At 41.5% G+C, this 24,246-nt stretch overlaps 1 protein-coding gene across 1 annotated transcript; it reads left to right on the top strand.

Moving 5' to 3' along the window:
• Positions 1 to 1,743: 1,743 nt before the first annotated feature.
• Positions 1,744 to 16,813, top strand: LOC108718836 (sterile alpha motif domain-containing protein 9-like). The gene is made up of 3 exons (XM_018267311.2): positions 1,744 to 1,802; positions 4,689 to 4,787; positions 11,558 to 16,813. Exon 3 carries the CDS (start codon positions 11,563 to 11,565, stop codon positions 15,592 to 15,594), a length of 4,032 nt encoding a protein of 1,343 aa, XP_018122800.2. The 5' UTR covers positions 1,744 to 1,802; positions 4,689 to 4,787; positions 11,558 to 11,562; the 3' UTR covers positions 15,595 to 16,813.
• The last annotated feature ends 7,433 nt before the right edge of the window (positions 16,814 to 24,246 follow it).

Raw genomic sequence — 24,246 nt, 5'->3', positions numbered from 1 at the left:
AAGACAATATTGGTGGGCTGACAGTCTTTGTTCTTGTCTAGTTCCAACCTGCAGTCCCCAGCATCCTCCAGTTGGCAGTAGAAAAATGCATTTCTGAATTCTGTAATGAATGGATTTGGCAATTTTTAAAATGAAAAATTCCAGTCTTGGGGGACAATGAAGTAAGAGATTGATAGGGGGTCTGCTAATGACATAAATGTGCTGATCAGTATTGGGTGAGTGGGGCAAGGTTTTTGAGACCATGATTCAGCTGAGAGTGGGGATTGGCAGATGTCATAATAATATCAATACAGATATATGATCTATTATCTGGAATATTTAGGACCTGTGTTTTTTTCTGGAGTATGGATCACCATACCATAATTACTTTGGCGAATGCTATGGGATTGCGAGTGTATGTGGAGAAGACTGATAGTAAAAAGCTTATGAAGGCACACCAAAATTAGGATGCAAACTGGATCTGGGACAATGGAGGATGAAACCCATGGGGCATCCTGGATAAATGATCCACTGCTAATAGGATGATTGTTAAATTGAATTTGGGTAAGTCAACAATAAAGTTCATATAAATATCAGACCAAGGCTGAGATGGAACTGGCAAGGGCTGAAGTAACCAACAAGGAAGGGGGCAAGGTGTCTTCTGCTACGCACAAGTAGAACTGGCAGATGGAGCAGAGAGTAAGTGCAGAGATGTCTTCAGAATCCAGGGACCGGGGTAAGGCATCTGCTTTGACCTTTTTTAAACTGATCGGCATGGATTCATTCTCTTGGCGGAAGATATATACTCCGGATATTTGTGGTCATCTCAGCACTGCAAACTCTTTGACAGGACCTGTCATGTAGGGCAAACTGAGATCCAAGGGGAGTGACTGGATTTCTGCCTACAACAGCCACCTTTAACTGTGGGCCTGGCAGATTAAGAACAAGTGTAACATATCATTCCTACCTGGATATACAAGAACACCAGTAGCAATGGGCAAGGATCTGCATAGCACAAGGCTATAGGAGTCTGCATAGCAACCTGTAGGTCACTAGTTCAAACCCATGCAGGATGTTACAGGATCCATGTGATATTTGCGGGATATCCTTATAATTTACATAATGTAAAGGAGCAGGGATCTTGGCCTCAGAAACTTGAACCACCCCAGCAGAGGGCTTAACAGGTGTGGAGGCAGTTGAGCAGGAATCCCCTAAAAGTCTTGGATACCCAGTGTATCTGTAATGCTGTTTATTTGCTTTGCAGCTGCCTCACCCTGGTGGCTCCTACTGCTTTGATCTATGGTGTGGCTAAGGGCAATGGCACACGGTATAGTCACCCGCCATAAATCTCCTCTTCTGCAGGCGACTAATTTACTCCAAATGTGATAATGTATGTTTTACCACTGGAGATTTACATGGGGAAGCATTTGGAAAAGACTAGTTGCCCACAGAAGAGGATATTTATCACATTGCACAAGTCACTCAAAGTTTCCCCGCAAGGTAACTTTGAGCGACTTCGGAAAAATGAAGTGAGAGGAGACTTAACGCCCGCGGTAGCGCAAATTTATCGTAGGTGGCAAATCTCCCTGTTGCCCATGGCCCTTGAGGTAACTGAAAGTTCCACCTCCTTACACAAAAAACTATAAAACTGATGTGTTTGATAATTTATTGCTGTCTGATTACTTTTAGAAGCAGTTCACTTTAAATTCCTTTGCTACTGACACAATACATTCCTCCTTCCTTACACACCCAAATCAACTATTTCTCTTTACAAGAAACGAAACTTACTTTTATCAGTGGAGTGGAGAAGAGCAGCTCAAACGGTAAGCATTATTAATTTTTATTATCAGGGTTTATTGGGATTATTACTGAACCTGGGCAAACTTAGGGTATTTTATGACATTACCCCACACTTTTTTTTATTTATGAATGTTAAGCATGTTAAGTGTAATTTTGGGTCCATTTTAGTAAATTGTGTCAAAATTGTGGAACATGCTGTTTCCCCTGCACGTCTTTAAATGGCATTAATAATGGCATTAGGATCTAATTCATTTTTGTCAATGCAGCCTGATAAGGGAACCCTAGAATTACTTGTCCAGTCTGAAGGTAATTCTGCAGTTCCCTTGTACTAAGTGTATTTTTGTGTAATTCATCAGAGCAGGATGGGTAGGTACATTGACCCCCACTGCAAGTTTCAAAGCATTAAACCTTTCTAATATTCCTCAGGTTTGAGTCTATTTTAGCACTTTGCACTTGTGTTTGTAAATGAGGCTTCCAGAATTGAAGTTCAGCAACACAATGTCTCAGCAGTAAGATAAAGGAGGGAATGAATTTAGTTTATATCCCCAGTCTATTTACATTTGATTTTGAAAAGAGGAGAGAACGATAACAGTGTTTAGGGCCACTACTTCTAAAAATGTTCCAGATTAATTGGCTTAGTACAATCACAATTTATTAGAAATCAGGGGCAAGCGACAGATTTTCACAATGGATTCCATTATCCCATTATATAATATAATATATTCCTGTGTTCTGTAAATTCGGTAGTTACATATTTGCCAGTCATCAAACAAAGCTGAACCTGCCCTGCAAAACAGGAGCCAGCACCAATGCTTTGGCAGTCTCACTTGTCATGCACTGTGTCTACTTGTGGTGCCATATGTAAATAAATACAAGAATACTTATAATAGTTACACAAACAATGGAAAATAGGAATATACAGTAACACTGCAATACAGTCATTCTGTAGCAACAACTCCACCCACATCTACCTCAACTGCAGTCAGAATGGTGTAGGGGGAGGCTAAATTAAAGGGGACCCGTTACCCAGACATAAAAGTCCTTTTCAAATGAAACATGAAACTCGTTTTTTTTAATTTTTTTAAATTAAGCCATCACTATCTGTGATAAACCCATTTAGAAATCTCAGCTGTCAAACAAATATTGTCTACCCCTCACCTATGCCTTTGCGTGGAGGCAGGGCAGGTAATAGCTTTCACTTTCCATTCTGAACTTCCTAGATGTCACTGCACTCCCCACATTCCTCCTCCCTCCTCACCATTTAATTGTGTAGCCAGTGCATTAGTGATGTGCGGATCAGGGTTTCCCTGACCCGCACCTGACCCTAACCCGCCCTGCTATGATCCACGCCCGCCCGCACCCGCTTCCGGGGGTCCTTTTATAGACCCGTACCGACCCTCCCTGCTGATGACGTCACAATGATGTCACAAAAGGGGCGGGGCGATCAGATGCAAGACTATAAAACCAGAACCCGGAAGTCGGAATCCGGCCGGATGCTGCCACCCGCGAGGAGAACTGCTAGGTTGACCCGAACCCGCCCGACCCGCAGGTCCCGCAGGTATCGGGCCGGCCCGCACATCACTACAGTGCATGGGTATCAGACACCCCATCCTTTGCGCATAAACAAGATTTTAGCATGATACAAAGCTTGCCTTACATTGTCCACAAAATGGAGCCTGCCATGATTGTAAATTCGAAGACTGAAAAAACAAGATTGAAATAGTTGATATAGTTATAAGTTATAGATAAGTTTGTTTTGCTTAGCTAACAGCACAAAATAGAATTTGGAATTCTTTTTTAGGGTGACAGGTCCCCTTTAATGGTGCGACTGCACTAAAAGATTCAATTTTTATTTAAAAATGATTTTGTTCAAGTCATGAAAATCAATGCACGGTCTAAGCTAAAGAGGCAACTCTGCCCGCATTTACCTTGACTGAAGTCAAAATTGCGTGGGTGGAGGCTAAATGAATGGTGCCATTGCACTTAATGCACTAAAAAAATTAAATGTAACTTTTGAAGTTACGTCTGTTGGCTTTTTGCCACCCTTGATAAAGTGTCACCTAAGTCAACGGTTTTAAATTGCCTGGCAAGTATTCGACAGACTCTTTACAATGGATCACATTGTCTATGTCTGCCTCGTGACTAACATTAGTCTTCTCTTATTCACTTCCATATTGTTTTATAATCGGAATTATTTACGCTCGTATGTTACCACAATAACATCATATTCAAAGATTCAGTAAAAGGATATTACAAAGAGAAGGAAATAATTTTGTCTCAGTGTAACAGGCACAACAATGACAGTAGAAATATATGGACTATAACCTGAAAATCACAAAATCTTAGTCACTGAGATATATAATACAGGTATGGAATCCATTATCCGGAAAGCCTTATGGGGACCCTTATTCATATTTATAGTACTTGATCCAAATTAATCCTTATTGGAAGCAAAACCAGCCTATTGGGCTTATTTAAAATTTAAATTATTTTCTAGTAGGCTTTAGGTATGAAGATGCAAATTACAGAAAGATCCTTTATCCAGAAAGCCCCAGGTCCCGAGCATTCTGGATAACAGGTCCCATACCTGTAACCGCTTATATACTATAGCCAAACTCCTAAACATATAATAAAAACAAGCTAGATGTGCGCAGAGAAAACGTAGATCCCAGCCACGTATTAGTGGTAAAGCTCTTTATAATTTGTATCCACCAAAGTTTTGGGCCTGTGTATAAAGGTGAAAAAAAAGGGTGGAATATTATAACTATGCACCAGAAAATTAGATGTGTTACATTTTCACACCAATACTATGTCAATAATATTTTTAACTTGAACTTAAGCGCATACTTAATAAGTCGGTTTTTAGAACCTGTTATGTGCATTGCTCAACCCAACATTTTTTTTTTCAGCTGCAATCAACATGTTCATGCTGTGAGTTGCTGAAGATTTCACCCGTCCTGATTGGCTGATCCCAGCACCATTCAGCTGTTTGCAATGAACTACTAACAGTATGTTTAAATATTGAAAATTTTTCCTGGGGGTTGGGTCCTATGAACTAAATATGATTATATATCTCACCATTGCTTTGATGCACTGGTATAGGCCCAGGGATAACAGTGGTCACTATACTGGGGCCTGTGGTCAGTGTCTTTCAGTTGTCTTCTGTTCCCATGCAACCACCCTTCCTCCTCCAATTTATACCTCAGCCTCTAAAATGCCAAAAGAATAGTTCCAATTTATTAAATTACTATTCTTACAGGTGCAGGTCTGTTTTTAGTTTGTACAATTATTTAGACACAACCACTGGCTGGTAATTAAATGGGTTGTTCGGCTTTGAATTAACTTTTTCTTTATGTGTGTTGTTTTAATTATTTAATTTCTTATTTAGCAGCTCTTCATCTTGTAATTTCAGCAATCAGGTTGCTAGGGTCCAAATTACCCTAGCAACAATGCACTGATTTGAACAAGCTTCTGGAATATGAATATGAGAGGCCTGCATAGAAAGATGAGTAACAAGGAGCAACAACAATATGTTTAGCTTTAGAGAGCATTTGATTTTAGATGGGACCAGTTTCTCCTAGTGATGGGTGAATTTATTTGCCAGGAATGGATTTGTGTTGAATTTCCACACTTCTCAGACAGTGAATGTGGAAAAATTTGCTGCGACAATAAAGAAAAAACTGTCAAAATAATTCGGACGCCCATTGACCTTAATGCATTTGGAAAAAAGAGTTACAAATTGTGGCTTGCGTCAAAGTTATTTTGACACCCGTTGACTTCAATGTGTTTCACAAATTTTTCTACATTTCGTGAATTGTTTGGCGAAACGGGACAGATTCACTCATCACTAGTGATTCCTATTTGAAAGGAAAAAGTCAGAAGAAGGTAATTTAAAGGTGAACCACCCTTGAATGCCTAGAAGTCCTGCAGCACACATAATCTAGGTCAAGTTACAACACTAAGGGAAACACATGAACGCAATTCATGTTTCCTCCTGACTAACCATGGTTACAGCAGGTAGTTATTGTTCCAGTATAGCAATATATTTCCATTGACATTATGTTGCTAGCTATCTTACATATAGATGTGAGACTTGTGTCTCTCCAGCCAACTGCAGATAGAACAATGAATGCAACCATTTGATTATTATCATTGATACATTATAAATATGATGGATAGATGGATAGATTAGATAGATAGATAGATAGAGAGAGAGAGAGAGAGAGAGAGAGAGAGCGAGAGAGAGAGAGAGAGAGAGAGATATAGATAGATAGATGATAGATAGATAGATAGATAGATAGATAGATAGATAGATAGATAGATAGATAGATAGATAGATGATAGATAGATAGATAGATAGATGATAGATAGATAGATAGATAGATAGATAGATAGATAGATAGATAGATAGATAGATAGATAGATAGATAGATAGACACAAGAGTTCCTCTGCACTCAACCCATTATCAATATATTAAGGACATTGAGACATTTTGTGCCTTAAAGGGGAACTCCGGCTTCTAAACCAAAATTTCATAAAGAGTCCCACATCACACAGAAACCCCTAATATATCCATCACAGTTACCTGTTTCTTCAAAAAGTATGAATAAATGCCATTTTCTATGCTGAAATCCAGCTGTTTAACAGTTCATCTCTTTCTGCATCATTTGAAATCCTGGCAGGGAAGGAGGGACTGAACACTGATGTTACAAATTGTAACAACTTCTCCACAGTTTACAGACAGCATGCAGGAACTACATAACCCACAATGCATTGCACTGTGATGTTCTGTTCCTTATTGAAATCACATGTGAGGGAATTGTGGGGTTTGGAGGATGCAGGCTAAGGACAGCTGGCTGTTGATACAAAGTAACAGTAGTCAGCCAGCTCAGCAGAGTAGTCAGACAGATCAGCAGGCGAGCAGGGGGCTGGGCTTAGGGAACTGTTCCAAACCATTAACAATTATGAAGAGTCTGCATATTTTTTAAATGATGTATATTGCAAAGTTGCTTGAAATTATGTTTACTTTTCAAAAAGCTCAAGTTATGTTTGTGTGGAGTTCCCCTTTAAGCAACTAATATATGCCTTACATTTTAAACAAAACAGGGATTGTTTGTCCATATATTGCAATATATTTAAGCTGGCCAACTACGTCAAAGTCATCCCATATCTGGCCAGTCCTACACTCATTTTCATCTGATTCATGAAGAATTATATTGCTTCATTATACATTTTACACAGGGTGTAAGGCTTACTTGCTGCTTTCAAGGTTAAAACGCCCACACTTGGTTGCTCTTTTTTTGGCCACTACTGGGATTGCCTGACTATAGCTGAAAAGGGTGGGAGCTACAACATGGAGCTGGTCACTGCTACTGTATAAACTTTAACAAACAAGGAAATTCTCCATGTTATAGCTCCCACTCTTTCCAGCTATAGACAGGTGATCTGGTAGCCTACCTGTGCGCTCCTTGAGCTAATTTACCCTCCCTTCTTCTATGTTTTGCAAGATTATATCGGACAAAAGGGCTATGGATATGGGCTAGTTATAACTAATTCTGAATCCAGTGAGTATGATCCTCAGTGTGTCTAAAATGCTCAGTGCACTGGGTAGTCTGCATGCTAATTAGCTAATTATGTCCCTCAGCTTATAATGAGTCTGCACTTCATCCAGGGTTCTGAATGGATGGAGTTTTTAGCCAATGCGGTCTGTTAAGGTACATGTGTTCCTTGGGGCATTTTTGCAATTGAGATATCTTGAGTTTTTGCTTGTGCGCCTGAGTTTTCTGTACCGACAAATCTGGTATGTGTGATAATTATTACACCCTGTGCTTCCAGGACAGGCTGGGGGTTTGTACTGCCATAGCAGTATGGTATCTCCTTCTTTCTCATTAGGATTCTGCATGTTTTAAGGCAGTTTGTTTGTACATGTCTATGGCATATATGATTCTCTTTAGAGATTTCATACCTGTCTGGTGGGCTTTGGTGTTAATACAGTTGTAGTTCAACTACTGACCAAACCAAAAAGAATGACGGCACTCCATTCAAGGAAAAGGCTGGTTTATTACAGACCCCACAGGGATCTCAAGCCCTACGCGTTTCGGGACTCAATCCCTTAATCATAGGCAACTACTGAGTTTCGTTGGCTGCTTGGTTCCCATCCTCTGTAATTAGTAATTAGTGCGGACATTCCTTCTCCACTCGCAGCACTCACAGAAGTAAAGTACGCTGCGGACATTCCTTCCCTGTTTGCAGCACAGAAGTAAGTCCTGCAGAGGTCTGTAAAATCCTCAGTACAGCAACAAGAACTGGCTTCCGGTTCAGCAGTCTAGGCATAGATGTGGAGCGCCGCACCTTGGATTTTGCAGAATTGCCCTTTCGACATTCTACAGTATACATCTGGAAGCAGAAATTTAATATGTTTTTTGGACAAAGCATTGAATATAATAAACTTTATGCACAATAGAGCTGTTATTGAAGCAGTTTAGAGTGGATTTGTCATATAAAAATTTTTTGTGTTACTGTTCCTTTAATACTTTTTGTAATTGTTCTACTGAAAATACTTTTTTCATTGTTTCCACTTAATTAAAATTAATTGGTTACACATGTGAAATGCTGGATTGTGGGGGAAGAGGTGGATACCTATAAAGCTGGTTTCTGCACTGGTGATTGTATCCTGATGAAGGGAGGTTGAATCCCCCCGAAACGTTGATACAGTGGTGTTTTTGAAATAAATTTGAACATACTGCATATAAATAGTGTGTGTGCGGATCCTTAATTGAGATTGCTGTTGCTGAGGGGCTTTGCCGGGTTGACGGATGACCAGCACCACCATTGCAGTAAGTTAAACCGCGGGAGTGCGGTAGATTAATCAAAATTTGCATGACACCTGGCCCTTGATTGGCCTTTTTTGCCTTGATACTCACATGGCCGACGGCCCATGTTTTGGCCTCATTGCTTGCGTTGCTGCTGATCTTTGCCACTGTGTGCCTGTTGGTCTTTTCCATTGCCCATGGCACATGGGTTGCTGGTCTTTGGTATAACACTTGGTTCTTATGGCTGCTGGTCCTTTGTATTTGGTTGTGCTTTGACAGCCATGGTTGGTAGCCTTGCTGTATTTTTGGCAAGCATGGCTGCTGATCATCCTATGTGGCAAGCATGGCTCTTCCTTGGGGACAGTTTGTGGGGCTTCTGGATTCAATATACTTGCATACATGGTTGCTTTCTTGCAGCAGCATTTAGCATGCTTTGCAGCTGGGTTTACTCCAGAGTAGGTTCACATTCTAGCTGGTGGTCACCTTGAGTTATGTAGGAAGTAGGTTGTTCTGTGCTGATTGGGATTCAGCAGCTGTTGGTTGGTTCAGGGTTGGCTGGTTTTAGATCTGACCTTTGCTACAGTCTTGTATGCTGGTCTTTGGTTCCTATATGGCACTACCTTCTGACAGGGGCTGGTTTGGACTCATCTGTTTTGCAGGTGCAGTTACTTTCTAGTGTATCAGTGGCTGCATGTGTATAAGGTGACTTGTGATTAGAGATTTCAAGCACAGTTACCTTCTTTCAGTAAATACATTTTCTTCTTGTCCCAACATGTCAGTACAGAGTTTCCCTAATTTATTTGGTTCCTGTACTGCTATGTATAACACTGATGAGGAGGATGTCATGTGGTCTTATAGGTCATGATTAATTTAGATTGGCTTTGATATATAGATCCTACCTCCTTGTCTGGGGGTAATACTACCCATGTGTACTGACATGTTGGCAGGTGTGCTCCAGGCTGTTTTGCCGCCTGAGGCAGCGTTTAAAATGCTGCATCATTAGCGCAGTGAGCGAAATTGCGCTCTTTGCGCTAGAAAAGCCGAATTTCCGGTTTAAAAACCGGAAATTCGGCTCTTACTTTTTGCCGCCCCTTGTGATTTCTGGGGAGATGCCGCCTGAGGCAAGTTACTCACCTTGCCTCATGGCAGAAACGCCCCTGCATGTTGGTACTACAAGAAAAAGTGGTAAGTGAAATTAAGTGAAATAATCATTATATAGCCCTACTTATGTACACAGCACTCTTCTACAATAAATTTAATAGAACATACAGGTGGTCATTACAATAATAGATACATAAATACAAAATACAATAATAAATACAATGTATTGTTGCATTAATGATTCTCCAGAGCAAAATAAACAGGCAAGGGATTGTCCAGCCTTCGAGTGCCAGTGAATTCTTCTTGTTCTATGAATAGGAGCCATTCCAGCTTTAAAGGAGAAGTCAACCTGTACGGGGGAAAAACTCTCCCCACCTCCCCTGTGTAGGCCCCCCTCCCTCCTCCCCCAGGCCTACCTGCCCCCCCCACAGGCAAATGCCCCTAACTTGTTATTCAGCACTCAGCGCAGGACCTCTGCTGTGGCGCCATCTTCTCCAGAGCGCTCTTCTTCCTGCTTTGACCGGCGTTTTTTGGCGCATGCGCAGTACGAGGCATTTGCCAGTAAGGATCTTCTGTGCATGCGCCGAAAGTCCACAAAAAGAGATTGAAAACGTTGTGACTTCGGGCGCATGCGCAGTAGCTCCGTACTGGCAAATGCCTCCAACTGCGCATGCGCCCGAAAGTCACAAAGTTTCCGATCTTTTTTCGGAAACTTTGTGACTTTTGGTGCCAAAAAACGCCAGTCAAAGCAGGAAGATGAGCGCTCGGGAGAAGATGGCTCCCGTGAACTCCGCAGCAGAGGACCTGCACCGAGGGGTGAGTAACAAGTTAGGGGCATTTGCCCGGGGGGAGGCAGGTAGGCCGGGGGAGGGGGAAATTCACGAAGTTTCCGATCTTTTATTCAGAATTGTTGTGACTTTCGGTGCCAAAAAACGCCAATCAAAGCAGAAAGAAGAGCGCTTGGGAGAAGATAGCGCCCGTGAACTCTGCAGCAGAGGACCTGCACCGAGGGGTGAGTATCAACTTAGGGGCATTTGCCCGGGGGGGCAGGTAGGCCGGGGGGAGGAGGGAGGGGGGCCTACACAGAGGAGGGGGAGGGTTTTTTCCCTGTACAGGTTGACTTTTCCTTCTTCCACATGTTTTTATCTCTGAGTCTGAGAAAAATTACAATGTTGGTTTTGAATTTGTGGTTCTAAAATTAGCCTTCCAGGAGTTGCACAATATTTTTTATTTACCATATCACCATACTGACAGAAGAACCTTGCCATGCAACTGTACTGCTACCTGTTCTACTCTGCCCCTCTCTGTGACATTAGAGATGGGTAGGTTGAGATTCAAGATAAGATATGATTAAAAATACCAAAAACATAAAGTGAAATATATTTTATATACATATACAAGTATTTAAAAGATAAAAAGTGAAACCAAACAATAATCAAGTAAATAACACAGATGCTTCCTCATTCAAATATTAATCAATAAAGCAAAAAAGAGTACCCAAGGAACTTTGGATCAGTTCTACTTAGAGAGCCTTTGAATGTCTTGAGAAAGGCTTTCTGAGCAGAAACAAAACAACCTAAACAAAGTCTGATAGATAGATATATATATATATATATATAGTAGATGACAGATAGATAATGGATAGATAGATTAATAGATAGATTAAAGGTGATGATAGATAGATAGATAGATAGATAGATAGATAGATAGATAGATAGATAGATAGATAGATAGATAGATAGATAGATAGATAGATAGATAGATAGATAGATAGATAGATAGATAGATAGATATTGTATGAAATCATATAACTAGTAAGATACTGTGGGATCTATTATGCTAATTTTTAATTCTTAATTTTTAGGGAAGATGGAACATCCAAAACTGGTTATGGATAAGCCATTGGATTTGCCTCTCAATGTTGACACCTGGACTAAAGACCATGTTAAAAAATGGGTTACACAGTGTCTTAATATTGGCATGGATGAAGGTGACATTTTATACAAAGAAAATGTAACTGGGCAGGTTCTCAATATATTATGTAAAAGAGATTTTGTGGACATGGGAATAACAATTGGAACTGCTTGCATTATAATGCATCGTCTGAAAACCATGTCTACACCATGCATAGGTAATAAAACTGCCAGTGACAGTTCTATGAAAAGTGAAGAAAAGAAAAAGACAAAGAATCAAAAGAAAGAAGAAGATATAGATTTGAAAGCTGTGGCAACCCCAGAAAAAGAAAAAACAGAAAACCAAGAAAAGAACACATCAGTAAATGCAGATACTGAATCCACCTCTGCAAAAGTGACATGTACTCCATACCCCTTTGACTGTACACATGCAAGTAAGATCTATGTTCAGAACCATTTCCTTCCACCTGAATCTGGCACTTCAAACTATATTGACCCAGTTCATGAGTACAAAGAATTCACAAAAACTGAAAATGCTACAGAAAATGATAAAAAAATGAAATTTTGCAATGAAGTCTTTAGGTTTGCAGCTGCATGCATGAATGTGCGCACTAACGGCACTATCCATTTTGGGGTGTGTGACAAGCCACATGGGAAGATTATTGGTATTAATATTGACAACAGAGAAGCATATGTTTCATATATTGGTCACATGATGAACAAATATTTTGAGGAAAAGCAACTGAAAACTGCAAAACAATGCATCCGGCCTCCAAGATTTGTAGATGTGCTTTATCAGGAGAAGACCCAGTCAGATTTAGTTATTATAGAAGTAGATGTTGTTCCTGAGCATGCTTATTGCAATACAGAAGTATTCTCTACATATCAACAGGTTTTGATTGACAATACATGGAAAAAAAGTAAAGAGAAATCTTGCTTCATTCGAGATGGGGAAAGCTCTAAAGACATCCTTGCAAATGTGCGCAACAGTGATGCTGATTTAAAAGCATTTTACTCTGAACTGAAATTAAGGGATGATGCTAGAAAAAGAGCAGAAGAACAATGTAAAATCAAGCAAAGGAAAAATATTGATGAGGGTCCAAAGCTTGTGAGTTTAATAACTGGCAACAGAGGAATGATGGATAATTCATTTTACAAATGGTACATATTAGTGTCTAACAAGTGTCATCAAAGTCAAACAAGTCATCTGGATTTTATGTATGAAATTCCGTGGTTTGCAGTTTTAGAATTTGACCCAGAGTCTGTTACAAATGGGCTGTGCAAATCATATAGAGAAGAACGAGTACCAAACTTGCACTTTCCAAGTCAGTATCAAAATATGGATAATGTAACTTGTGAGAAACTTGAAGATCTTAAGCTTTATCAACAAGTCAGCTGGATCTTCTGTAATGGAAGGTCAGATCTAGAGAGCAAAGATTATGAAGCACTGAATTATAAGCAGTGGCATAAAGAAAAGGCTGCGGAAGTAAGAAAGTTGATTTCTTTTATTTCACGAAAAGACATCATGGAGCATGGGAAATTTCTGGTTGTTTTCTTGTTATTTTGCACAGTTGATGACCCTGCTGATCCCATTAGTGAGGTGTTCAGCACATTTTATCAGGAACTAGGTGGGTTGGAGGATATTTTATGTATCTGTGAAGATGAACATATTTTCAAAAAATGGAGAGATCTACAATCTAGATTTGTGAGTGCAGAGGAAATGGAAAAAAGATGTATCTATAACTTGGGCATTGAAAGAGTAAATGGAACAATCCTCAAACTTAAATCGGTGAAACAGTCTAGTTGCCGCTTTTTACCATCAACTGGTTCCTCCTCAGTTGTACTGCACAGAAAAGATGAAGATCTCATGCCGACATTAAATATTCTTTGCTTAAACCAATGTCAGGATACAGAAATAGAGAAGGATGAATCCAAGTTTAATTTATTCAGGATACAACAAGAAGAGCACTTTTATCGAGGAGGAAAAGTTTCATGGTGGAATTTCTATTTCTCTATGAAATATTATACAGGGCCGTTTATCAAGAGGAATATTCATGACAAATTAATGCATTTGATTGATACATGGTCTCAGTATGACAAGCAAATAAGTGTTAAAGTAATAACCCTCTACCATCATCCTGGCTGCGGGGGGTCCACATCTGCAATGCATGTCCTCTGGGAATCAAGAGAAAAGTTCAGGTGTGCAATTTTACAACGGAAGGCTGATAGTTTTGAAGACATAGCGAGAGAGATAGCCAGCCTAGCTACTTATGGGTTGTCCAACAGCTCAGATTACTTTCCTGTTCTTCTACTTGTGGATGACTATGAAGAGGAAGAAAATGTATACATATTGCAAAACTATATTAGGTCACAAATTGCCGAAAAGTACATCAGATATGAAAAGCCAGTAGTGATCATATTGAACTGCATGAGATCTCAAAACCCAGAGCAAAGCTCAAAAACCTACTCTACTGACAGTGTTGCACTAAAACACAAACTTTCACCTCAAGAGCAGAGAGCTTTTGAAGCAAAACTAAAGGAGATTGAGCAGGAACATACAAAGCCAGAGGATTTCTATTCATTTATGATAATGAAAAGCAATTTTGATAAGGAATATATTGAAAATGTAGTGAGAAACATCCTGAAAGGCTTGAATAAAGCTAGTAAGGAAGCCCAGCTTATCTCCTTTCTGGCCCTTCTTAACAAATATGTAAAAGACTCCACAATATCAGCTTCAATGTGTGAAGAATTTTTAGGAATATCCACAAAAAAGACATTCTGGGGGCATGAGAGTATTGAAGATAAAATGGGCACTTATTTTACTATAATACTACAGACAGAAGTGGAAGAATATGGCAGGTGCCAAGGCCTGCGGATAATACACCCATTAATTGCAAGTCGTTGTGTAGAAGAGTTAAAAAACACTTATGGTATAAATCAAAGTAACACTATAATGCAGCTATTAAATACCAATGTATTTTATGATTTGGGAATAGGCAGAGACATTTTTTCACAAAATATGCAAAGCATGCTGATCACTCGACACAAGAAAGAGCACGGAGATGAAACTGACACCCTCTTCTCTCCATTAATAGAAGAATTACAAAAGGAAGAAGGCAATACTAGTGTTGAAAGAGTACTAAGAGAGGGGTCCCTCAGATTTACCCAAAATCCATACATTTGTCAGGCACTAGCAAGACACTTTTACATTCGAGAAAAAAATTTCACCTCTGCCTTGGAATGGGCAAATAAAGCAAAGAAAATTGCACCCAGTAATTCATTTGTTTTGGACACTTTGGGCCAAATATACAAAACTCAGCTAAAGACCCTGATGGACAATCACAGCAAATATAATCCATTAACAGCACAGACTTTGGAAACTCTTCTTGAAACAGCAAAGAGAGCTTCTGAAGCCTTCAGGGAATGCCAACAACAGACAGAAAGAACACAAGCTGAGCGGGAGGAAATGGAATTAGAAAAGTCAAAAAGATACAATGTGTACAACACTGCTGGATATCTTGGGCAGATTGAAGTTTGCCTTTATACAGTTGACATACTTTTTAAACTGCCATTGTTTGATTCAAAAGATATGTTGTCTAAAAAACACATGTTGCAGTACTTGTCAGGTAAATGGGATATTTCAGTTGGTTGCCCAAGCAGGACTGATGATGATTTGCTTGATGTCCTTAGAGAATACCAGTACTTCCTAATCAAAGTTAAATTACATTTAAAGAATGCTTTTGATTTTTTCCAGGACTATTTTGTCTATTTAAAGCAGAGGAATATTCTAAGGGAAACAACCGAATTTAAAACACGTGAAAAAGTATCAGACCTCTTCAAAAAATATAGAAGAACTTTCTGTGACCAGGATCTTACACAAATGACATGTGAAGAAACAAGAGTAAAAGGGAGTGTTGCTCTATGTATTGAAGATTACAGGGCTGGTCTGGAGAATTCCAGAGCTGACAGATTTTCAGGAATATTATAATTTCTAAATGACAAAGATAGTAAAAGAATGGAACCAATTGTAAAGGCATATCAGTATTTACTCCAGCACCCAACAGACAACTTTATTTTAAGGGACAAACAGAATTACATTTTAGCCAATATTGTTCTGTATTGCATTTGTCCAAACTCTGGCAAAATTGAATCAATTGAAAATTTAAAAAAACACATGAGAGAAGTTTTGCAAATGGTTGGAGATGGTCACAAGTACTCTGAGCCCTACTTCCTAGCATCAATAATCTTCTGGCCACACAACATGCATCAGCTCGATAGAGACTCAGCACATCTTGCCAAATATGTAGCATTCATGAGGAAATCTTTCAGAGGGCAGTACAGACACATGTGCCATGCAAAGCTTCCCATAGCCCATTTCTATCTTGGGCATCATAGTGGCTTAAAAAGACTCATTCACAAAGGAAAAATTGACCAGTGTTTTTCTAAAGTGCCACAATCTGAATTAAATTCTCTTTGGCTGTGTGGTGATATTTGGAAAGAAAATGGAATAGCGCAGCTCTTGCTTCGTGTGAAGGGAAGAGCAGAAAAAGATCAGATTTATGTGGAATGTGGCCAAGACCCCAAAGTTACTATTCCAGTAAGGCCTGCTTACCTTGGACAGTTAAGAAGCGGCAAAAGCATTGAACGGGTGTCTTTTTATCTGGGATTTTCAATTGATGGTCTCATTGCCTATAACATTGAAACTATCTGAAATATTGAGTATGCTACAGATTGTACAGTGTATGATTAATTTTGTTAAAGAAGAAAATACTTTCAAATTTTCCTCCTAAACTTTTTTAAATGCTTTTGCTGAGAGAGAGAGAGAGAGAGAGAGAGAGAGAGAGAGAGAGAGAGAGAAAGAGAGAGAGAGAGAGAGAGAGAGCGTTGCATTAGGCCCTCTTTATTCTCTACAATTAACTTATTCTTCCTGTCCAGTTGAGTAAGAGAGATAGAGCGAGAGAGAGAGAGAGAGAGAGAGAGAGAGCGCAAGAGAGAGAGAGAGAGATGGATGTGATGGGAGTGTGCATTGGGATGGGCCAAGCTTGGAACAATGGGCAATTACATATTTGCAGGCCTTAGCTGATGATTAAACTGGCTAGGCTTGTATGTGCTGTATGGTTGCTACTGATTCGAAGTTAGAAATGTCCTCACTAGATGTCACCAAAGTACTAGCTACATATAATAAAACTGCTTTTTTAACCCTTTAAGTGCCAGCAGAATTTCGCATTTTAGTTGTGTTATTGAAACATTTTGTGCTCTCTCACTTTAGGGGCATTTTAGGGGAAACCTTTAGTATACCTAGGAAAACTATACATTTTTTTTTCTGGGAAAACCTGAGCTTTCTAAATCTGCCTGAGTTTTCATGTATTTCCAACTCTGCGAAAAGATTTATAGCGCTAAATACCAAACAAATTGAAACATTTCTATTTTTTATAATATATGAATTTATACCAGAAAAATATTTCATTTTAAGCATAAAAATCCAACTGATTACAAAAGCCTCATGTCTCTTGAACGCCAATACCAGATATGTATAGGTTTAGGGAGCTTTAGGACTTCTGTACAGCAAAAACTCCCAGCAGTATATTACAGTATATTACCGAATTTTAAAAGCACTTAGGCAGAAAACGGCATACTTTAGATTCCAAAGCCAAAAAATCCCCGAAACAGTAGGTTTACTCCAGTACACATTCTGCTGATTCCAAAATGGGTAACCATGTCTCTCTACTCCTAACTACCAAACATCAAAGCTTGTCTGAATGTAGAGGTTTTTATAAAAATGTATTAAAATTCTAAAAAATCACTTCAAAGGTTTTATTTTGCTGCTCCGCATATACCATACTGTAGTAAGTACCAAGAAAAAGCACCCTGAATATGATTGCATGGGGTCCACGGAACAGTTTGATGCCCATTGTGCATAGGTTTACCAAGGTATCTGGCATTTGGAGACCCTCAATATGAAGTTAGAGCATCCAAATTGTCCAGGACTTTACTTCAGCTACTGAAAAGTCAACACATTTACTGCATTTTTTGTGGGGTAAAAACACAGAAAAATATGTTTACCCCCCAAAACCATATATTTTTGGAAAGTACACATTCTACCGAATCTAAAATGGGTACCCATGCTCCAAATTACTGAGTCGCAAGGCTTTCCCAAAATTGGAGGTTTTGGTGAAATACCTGAAAATTGCTTCAAAGCTTCAACTTTGCAGCACCATATTGTCCATGTATCATTACGTACCACAAAAAACATACTAAATAAGATTCACAGGGGTCCTCCAAACAGTTTGATGCCCATTATGCATAGGTTTACCAAAGTATCTGGCATAGAGACCCCCAAAAATCATGTAAATCATGAAAATCTTAAAATCATCACAAAGCTTGCATTTTACCCCATTATATACATTACATCTTGTAACATACCAGCAAAAGGCATTCTAAATATCAACGCTAGGGGTTTTCTGAATAGTTTGATGCTTGATATGCAAGGATTTACCAAACCATGTGGCATACAGAGACCCCCAAAGGAAAATAGTACATATGAATTTTCATGCATAACACACACACTGACTGCTACAATATAAGCAACTGGCATGTGTATTATGCGCCAAAAGACCCCCTAAAAGTATGGAGACCCTAGAAAACCATATGTTTTCCAAAAGTACACATTCTGACGAATCTAATTACATCTGTCTACTGCAAACTACCAAACTGCAATGCTATCCTAAAAATAATGGTTTCTAGGAAATTTCTGAAAATAGTCACAAAGCTTGCATTTTACCTCATTATATACCCCACATTTTGTAATGTACCAGCAAAAGGCATCCTAAATATGAACGCCAGGGGTCTACTGAACAGTTTGATGCCTGATATGAAAATATTTTTCAAACTAGGTCACATACAGAGACCCCCAAATGAAAATAGTACAAATGGATTTTCACGTATAACACTCTGACTGCATGCGGTATGTGTATTATGTGCCATGAGACCCCCTAACAGTATGGTGACCCTAGAAAACCATATTGTCACGGCTGGCACCCAATACCAGAACTAGAGCCAAGCACCGTGGTCAGAGCTCTCTTCACCAGTATGTGTGACCACTTTTGGGCTTCGGGAAGGCCCTCCGCCTACTGGGGTGCCACCTGGACTTATGAGTGGGCAAGGCTAGAGTTCTGGCAGGCAATGGGGCACAGCAAGTATCTAGAGTCTTTTGGGCCGAGGATCACGGTTACAGGCAAGGATGAGGCAGAGAGGATAGTCAGACAGGCTGGGTCGAGGCAGGCAGATAGCAAGGATCGTCAGGCAGGCAAGGGTCAAAACCGGGTATCAAGCAGAAGGGGTTCAGGCAATAGAGTAGTCGGGTATCAGGCACAGGTCAGGATTCAGATGGGAGCGTCGTCAGGAAACAGGCAGAGGTCAAAAACCGGATAACTAGCAGAATAAACACGAACAAACAGCACAAGGCTTCAGGCAAAACCACAGGATAAATCCTATCAAGGGCAACCAGCAGCACCAATGAATGGGCTTAAATACCGTTTGAAATTCGCGCCATTGCGCGCTGACGTCATTACGCCAGCGCGTCTGCGCCTTTAAATAATGCGCATGCTCGCCGTCCACGCCGCCGCGACTCAGGTAATTTCCTTACATTACCCCCCTCTCTAGGGGGGGCCACTGGACCCCCAGGCTTCCCAGGAAACTTAATGTGAAATTGCCTCCTGAGGCGGTCAGCCTTGATGTCATCAACTGAGACCCAGGAGTTCTCCTCAGGACCAATCCCTTCCATCTAGTGAGCTACTGGAGTTTGTTACGTACCAAACGGGAATCAAGGAACTCCTGGATCTCAAATTCAGGCTGACCGTCAACTTGCACTGGAGGAGGAACAGAAACAAGGCTGAAGGTTAGAAGCAGGTTTTAGTAGCGAGACATGAAAGGAATCAGAAATTTTGAAATTAACAGGTAACTTAAGACGAACAGAAGAAGGGTTGATAACAGAAGTGATGGGATATGGACCAATGAAACGGGGACCCAATTTTAGGGAAGGAACTTTCAATTTAATGTTCTTGGTGGAGAGCCACACCAAGTCTCCCACCTTATATTGGGGTGCCTCCCTGCGTTTCCTATCGGCAGCCCTCTTCTGAGAGGATGTAGCCGTCTTAAGAGAGTTGTGAACTAGTGACCAGACTTTAGAAAACTGTTCGACAGAGGAGTTGGCAGATGGAACAGAGGAACCAGACCCTGAAAAAGAAAATGCCTTGGGGTGCAACCCATTAACAACAAAAAACGGAGACTCCCCAGTGGAGGAGTGAGAAGCATTATTGTAGGCAAATTCTGCCCAGGGTAACAATTCTGCCCAAGAAGACTGATTCTCAGAGACATAACACCTAAGAAATTGTTCTAAGGTCTGATTTACCCTTTCAGTTTGCCCGTTGGTTTGTGGGTGATAAGCAGTAGAAAAAGAAAGATTAATCCCCACTAAAGAGCAAAATGCTCGCCAAAACTTGGAGACAAACTGAACCCCTCTGTCAGAAACAATATTAACAGGAAAACCATGTAACTTGAATATGTGCTGAATAAAAAGCTCAGATAAGGTTTTAGCGGAAGGGAGATGTGGAAGTGCGATAAAATGACCCATTTTGCTAAATCTGTCCACGACCACCCAAATTACTGTTTTCCCCTGGGACGATGGTAAATCCACTATAAAATCCATCGAAAGATGGGTCCACGGTCTCACAGGAATAGGCAGGGGAATGAGTAATCCCTGGGACAAATTTTTAGAAGATTTAGAGCGTTGGCAAACAGGGCAAGAGTCTACAAACGATTTTACATCTTGCTCGAAAGTTGGCCACCACACACTTCTGGACAACAAAGATGTAGTTTTACTTACACCGGGGTGTCCTGCCATTTTGGAATCATGAACCTCTCTTAACACCTGTTCTCTGAGATTTTCAGGAACAAAAAGCCTCCCCTCAGGAGTGTTGGAGGGAGCATCAGTTTGAACAGAGGACAATAAGGAAGAGAGGTCAGATTCCAATGTGGCTACAATACATTCACTCGGGATAATAGAAGGATTATCATCTGAGTCAGAACAGATTGAGTCGAAGCTCCTAGAGAGAGCATCTGCCTTGATGTTCTTTGTACCAGGTCTAAAGGTTAACGAAAAATCAAACCTGGTGAAGAACAGAGCCCACCTAGCCTGTCTAGGGTTTAATCGCTTAGCTGACTCAATATAGAGCAAATTCTTATGGTCAGTATAGACCGTAATCTGGTGTTTAGCCCCCTCCAGTAGGTGCCGCCATTCCTCAAAGGCCCACTTGACCGCCAACAATTCACGATTCCCTATATCATAGTTTACCTCAGCAGGCAGGAACTTCCTAGAGAAGAACGCACAGGGATGCAATTTGTTGGTAGTCGGGTGCCTTTGGGAAAGAACCGCCCCTGCTCCTACCTCAGAAGCATCTACCTCCACAATGAAAGGTAAAGCAGTATCAGGATGGCGTAGAATTGGGGCGGAACTGAATTCCCTCTTGAGGGTTTCAAAAGCTTGAATAGCTTCAGGGGGCCACATGCTGGGATCAGCACCTTTTTTGGTTAAATTAGTGATGGGCGCCACTATAACAGAAAAGTTTTTGATGAATTGCCTGTAATAATTTGCGAACCCCAAGAATCTCTGGGTTGCACGCAGTGAAAGGGGTTGAGTCCAATCCAGGACAGCTCTCACCTTGCCCGGATCCATTTCAAGCCCCTTAAAAGAAATGTTGAACCCCAGAAATTGGACAGAGGTTACCTCGAATGTGCATTTCTCTAGCTTAGCATACAGACAATTCACCCTTAACCTACGTAATACCTCACAGACATGAATGCGATGTTCGCAGAGGTTTGCAGAAAAAATTAGTATGTCGTCAAGATAAACCACAACATATACCCCCAACAGGTCCCGGAAGATGTCATTGACAAATTCCTGAAACACTGCTGGGGCGTTACATAGGCCAAAGGGCATTACGAGGTACTCATAGTGGCCATCCCTGGTATTGAAAGCAGTTTTCCACTCGTCCCCCTCCCTGATCCGTATGAGATTGTAAGCTCCCCTCAGGTCTAATTTGGAGAAGATTTTAGCATCCTTGACCTGGTCAAACAATTCAGAGATAAGGGGTAAGGGATAGCGGTTTTTCACAGTGATCTTGTTCAAGCCCCTATAATCAATACAGGGGCGTAAACCACCGTCTTTCTTGCCTACAAAGAAAAACCCTGCCCCCGCAGGGGAACTGGAAGGCCTAATAAACCCTCTAGCAAGGTTCTCTTGAATATACTCTCTCATTGCCTGGGCCTCAGGCAATGAAAGGGGAAAGGTTCTGCCTCGAGGGGGAGATGATCCCGGAAGCAGATCAATAGGGCAGTCATACTGCCGATGTGGGGGTAGTGTCTCAGCTGCCTTTTTGGAAAATACGTCAGAATAGGCAGTGTAGGCAGATGGTAACCCCTCAAGGATGGTATTACCCACTACAGATCGAGTACACACTCCACTACAACCAGAACCCCACTGAATAACCTCCCTAGAAACCCAATCTATCAGAGGGTTATGCCTCTGGAGCCAGAGTAAACCCAGAATGAGAGGACAGGAAGCTCCCTCAATGAGGTACAGAGCTATTTCTTCAGAATGCAGATTACTTATACACAAGGACAGGTTGATGGTCTTTTGGGAAACCACCCCAGACCCCAAGGGTCTTTTGTCTACAGCAAGGATTCTCATGGGCGGATTAAGGGCAACCAGTGGAATTTTGAATTTTGCAGCAAAAGCCGCGTCCAAGAAATTACCCTCTGCCCCAGAATCAACGAAAGCCGACACTTTGATAGTGCCCGTAGGCCAGGTCAATTTAACTGGTAATAGAACCTTGGAGGCAGATTGGGGAGAGGAAACGCATGCACCCAAATGGAGCTCCCCTTCTCCATTTAGGCTTGGGCGTTTCCCGGCCTCTTGGTGCATTGATTGAGAAAGTGACCCTTCTCCCCACAATAAATACACAGCCCAAGGGACCGCCTGCGTGTCTTTTCCTCAGGAGTAAGGTGTGAGATGCCTAGCTGCATAGGCTCCTCCTGAGGTTGAGACACAGAGGGGTTTGAAAACTTAGCACTATGCACATGTTTAAACCCAACAGAAGTATCCTGTTCATCCCTATTCTCCCTTTGTCTCCTATCTATCTGGATGGCCAAAGACATAAGGTGGGGGGATAGTTAACAAGGCTGTCTTTGACAGATTTGGCCAGACCAATGCGAAACTGACTCCGTAGAGCCGTATCATTCCACCCCGTTTCCACCGCCCACCTACGAAACTCAGTACAATAAGTTTCCACCTCCCGTTTACCTTGGCGTAATTTACGAATCGCGGAGTCGGCCGAAGAGGCGCGATCCGGGTCATCGTATAGAATAGCCATAGAACGGAAGAACTGGTCTAAAGAAAAACGGGCAGGATCGGTGGCTGGCAGTCTAAGTGCCCAGATTTGGGGGTCACCCACTAATAGGGTCATAACGAATCTGACCTTTTCCTCATCAGAGGGAAAAGAATGGGGGAAAAAGCTGAGGTACAGCTTGCAGGCTTCTTGAAAAACAAAAAACTGGGTTCTGTCCCCACCGAACTTGGCAGGAAATGCGATCTTGGGTTCCTGGGGTCTGAATGTAGAACCCCTATCTGGCGGGGAACCCACAGAGGATGTAGGAACAGAACTAGCTGACTGCTGCGAGGGTCCCAGCTGGCGGGTTAGATTATGGAACCCCTGGAGCAGATAATTTTGCTTTTGCTCCTGGTCCTCCATTCGTTGCAGCAAAGTAGTAAGCAACAGATCAGTGGAAGTTGGGAGAGGAGCAGCAGCAGCAGCAGCTTCAATGTGATCGTCGTCCTCCATGGCCAATGGCCCAATACCAGAACTAGAGCCAAGCACCGTGGTCAGAGCTCTCTTCACCAGTATGTGTGACCACTTTTGGGCTTCGGGAAGGCCCTCCGCCTACTGGGGTGCCACCTAGACTTATGAGTGGGCAAGGCTAGAGTTCTGGCAGGCAATGGGGCACGGCAAGTATCAAGAGTCTTTTGGGCCGAGGATCACGGTTACAGGCAAGGATGAGGCAGAGAGGATAGTCAGACAGGCTGGGTCGAGGCAGGCAGATAGCAAGGATCGTCAGGCAGGCAAGGGTCAAAACCGGGTATCAAGCAGAAGGGGTTCAGGCAATAGAGTAGTCGGGTATCAGGCACAGGTCAGGATTCAGATGGGAGCGTCGTCAGGAAACAGGCAGAGGTCAAAAACCGGATAACTAGCAGAATAAACACGAACAAACAGCACAAGGCTTCAGGCAAAACCACAGGATAAATCCTATCACGGGCAACCAGCAGCACCAATGAATGGGCTTAAATACCGTTTGAAATTCGCGCCATTGCGCGCTGACGTCATTACGCCAGCGCGCTGCACCTTTAAATAATGCGCGCCACGCGCGAACTAGGACCCGGAAGCCGACGGAGAAGGAGCGCGGCGGCGTGGCGGCCGTCCACGCCGCCGCGACTCAGGTAATTTCCTTACACATATATTTTCCGAAAGTACGCATTCTGACGAATCTAATTACATCTGTCTACTGCAAACTACCAAACTGCAAAGTT

The sequence above is a fragment of the Xenopus laevis genome, chromosome 6L, assembly GCF_017654675.1.
Source record: "Xenopus laevis strain J_2021 chromosome 6L, Xenopus_laevis_v10.1, whole genome shotgun sequence".
Lineage (NCBI taxonomy): Eukaryota > Metazoa > Chordata > Amphibia > Anura > Pipidae > Xenopus > Xenopus laevis.
Note: the sequence above shows the minus strand (reverse complement) of the source record. Positions and strands in the feature narration are given on the sequence as shown.

Bases quoted from the DNA above. Each gene is read 5' to 3' on its own strand.
- LOC108718836 (XM_018267311.2), top strand. From the start codon at position 11,563: ATGGAACATCCAAAACTGGTTATGGATAAGCCATTGGATTTGCCTCTC.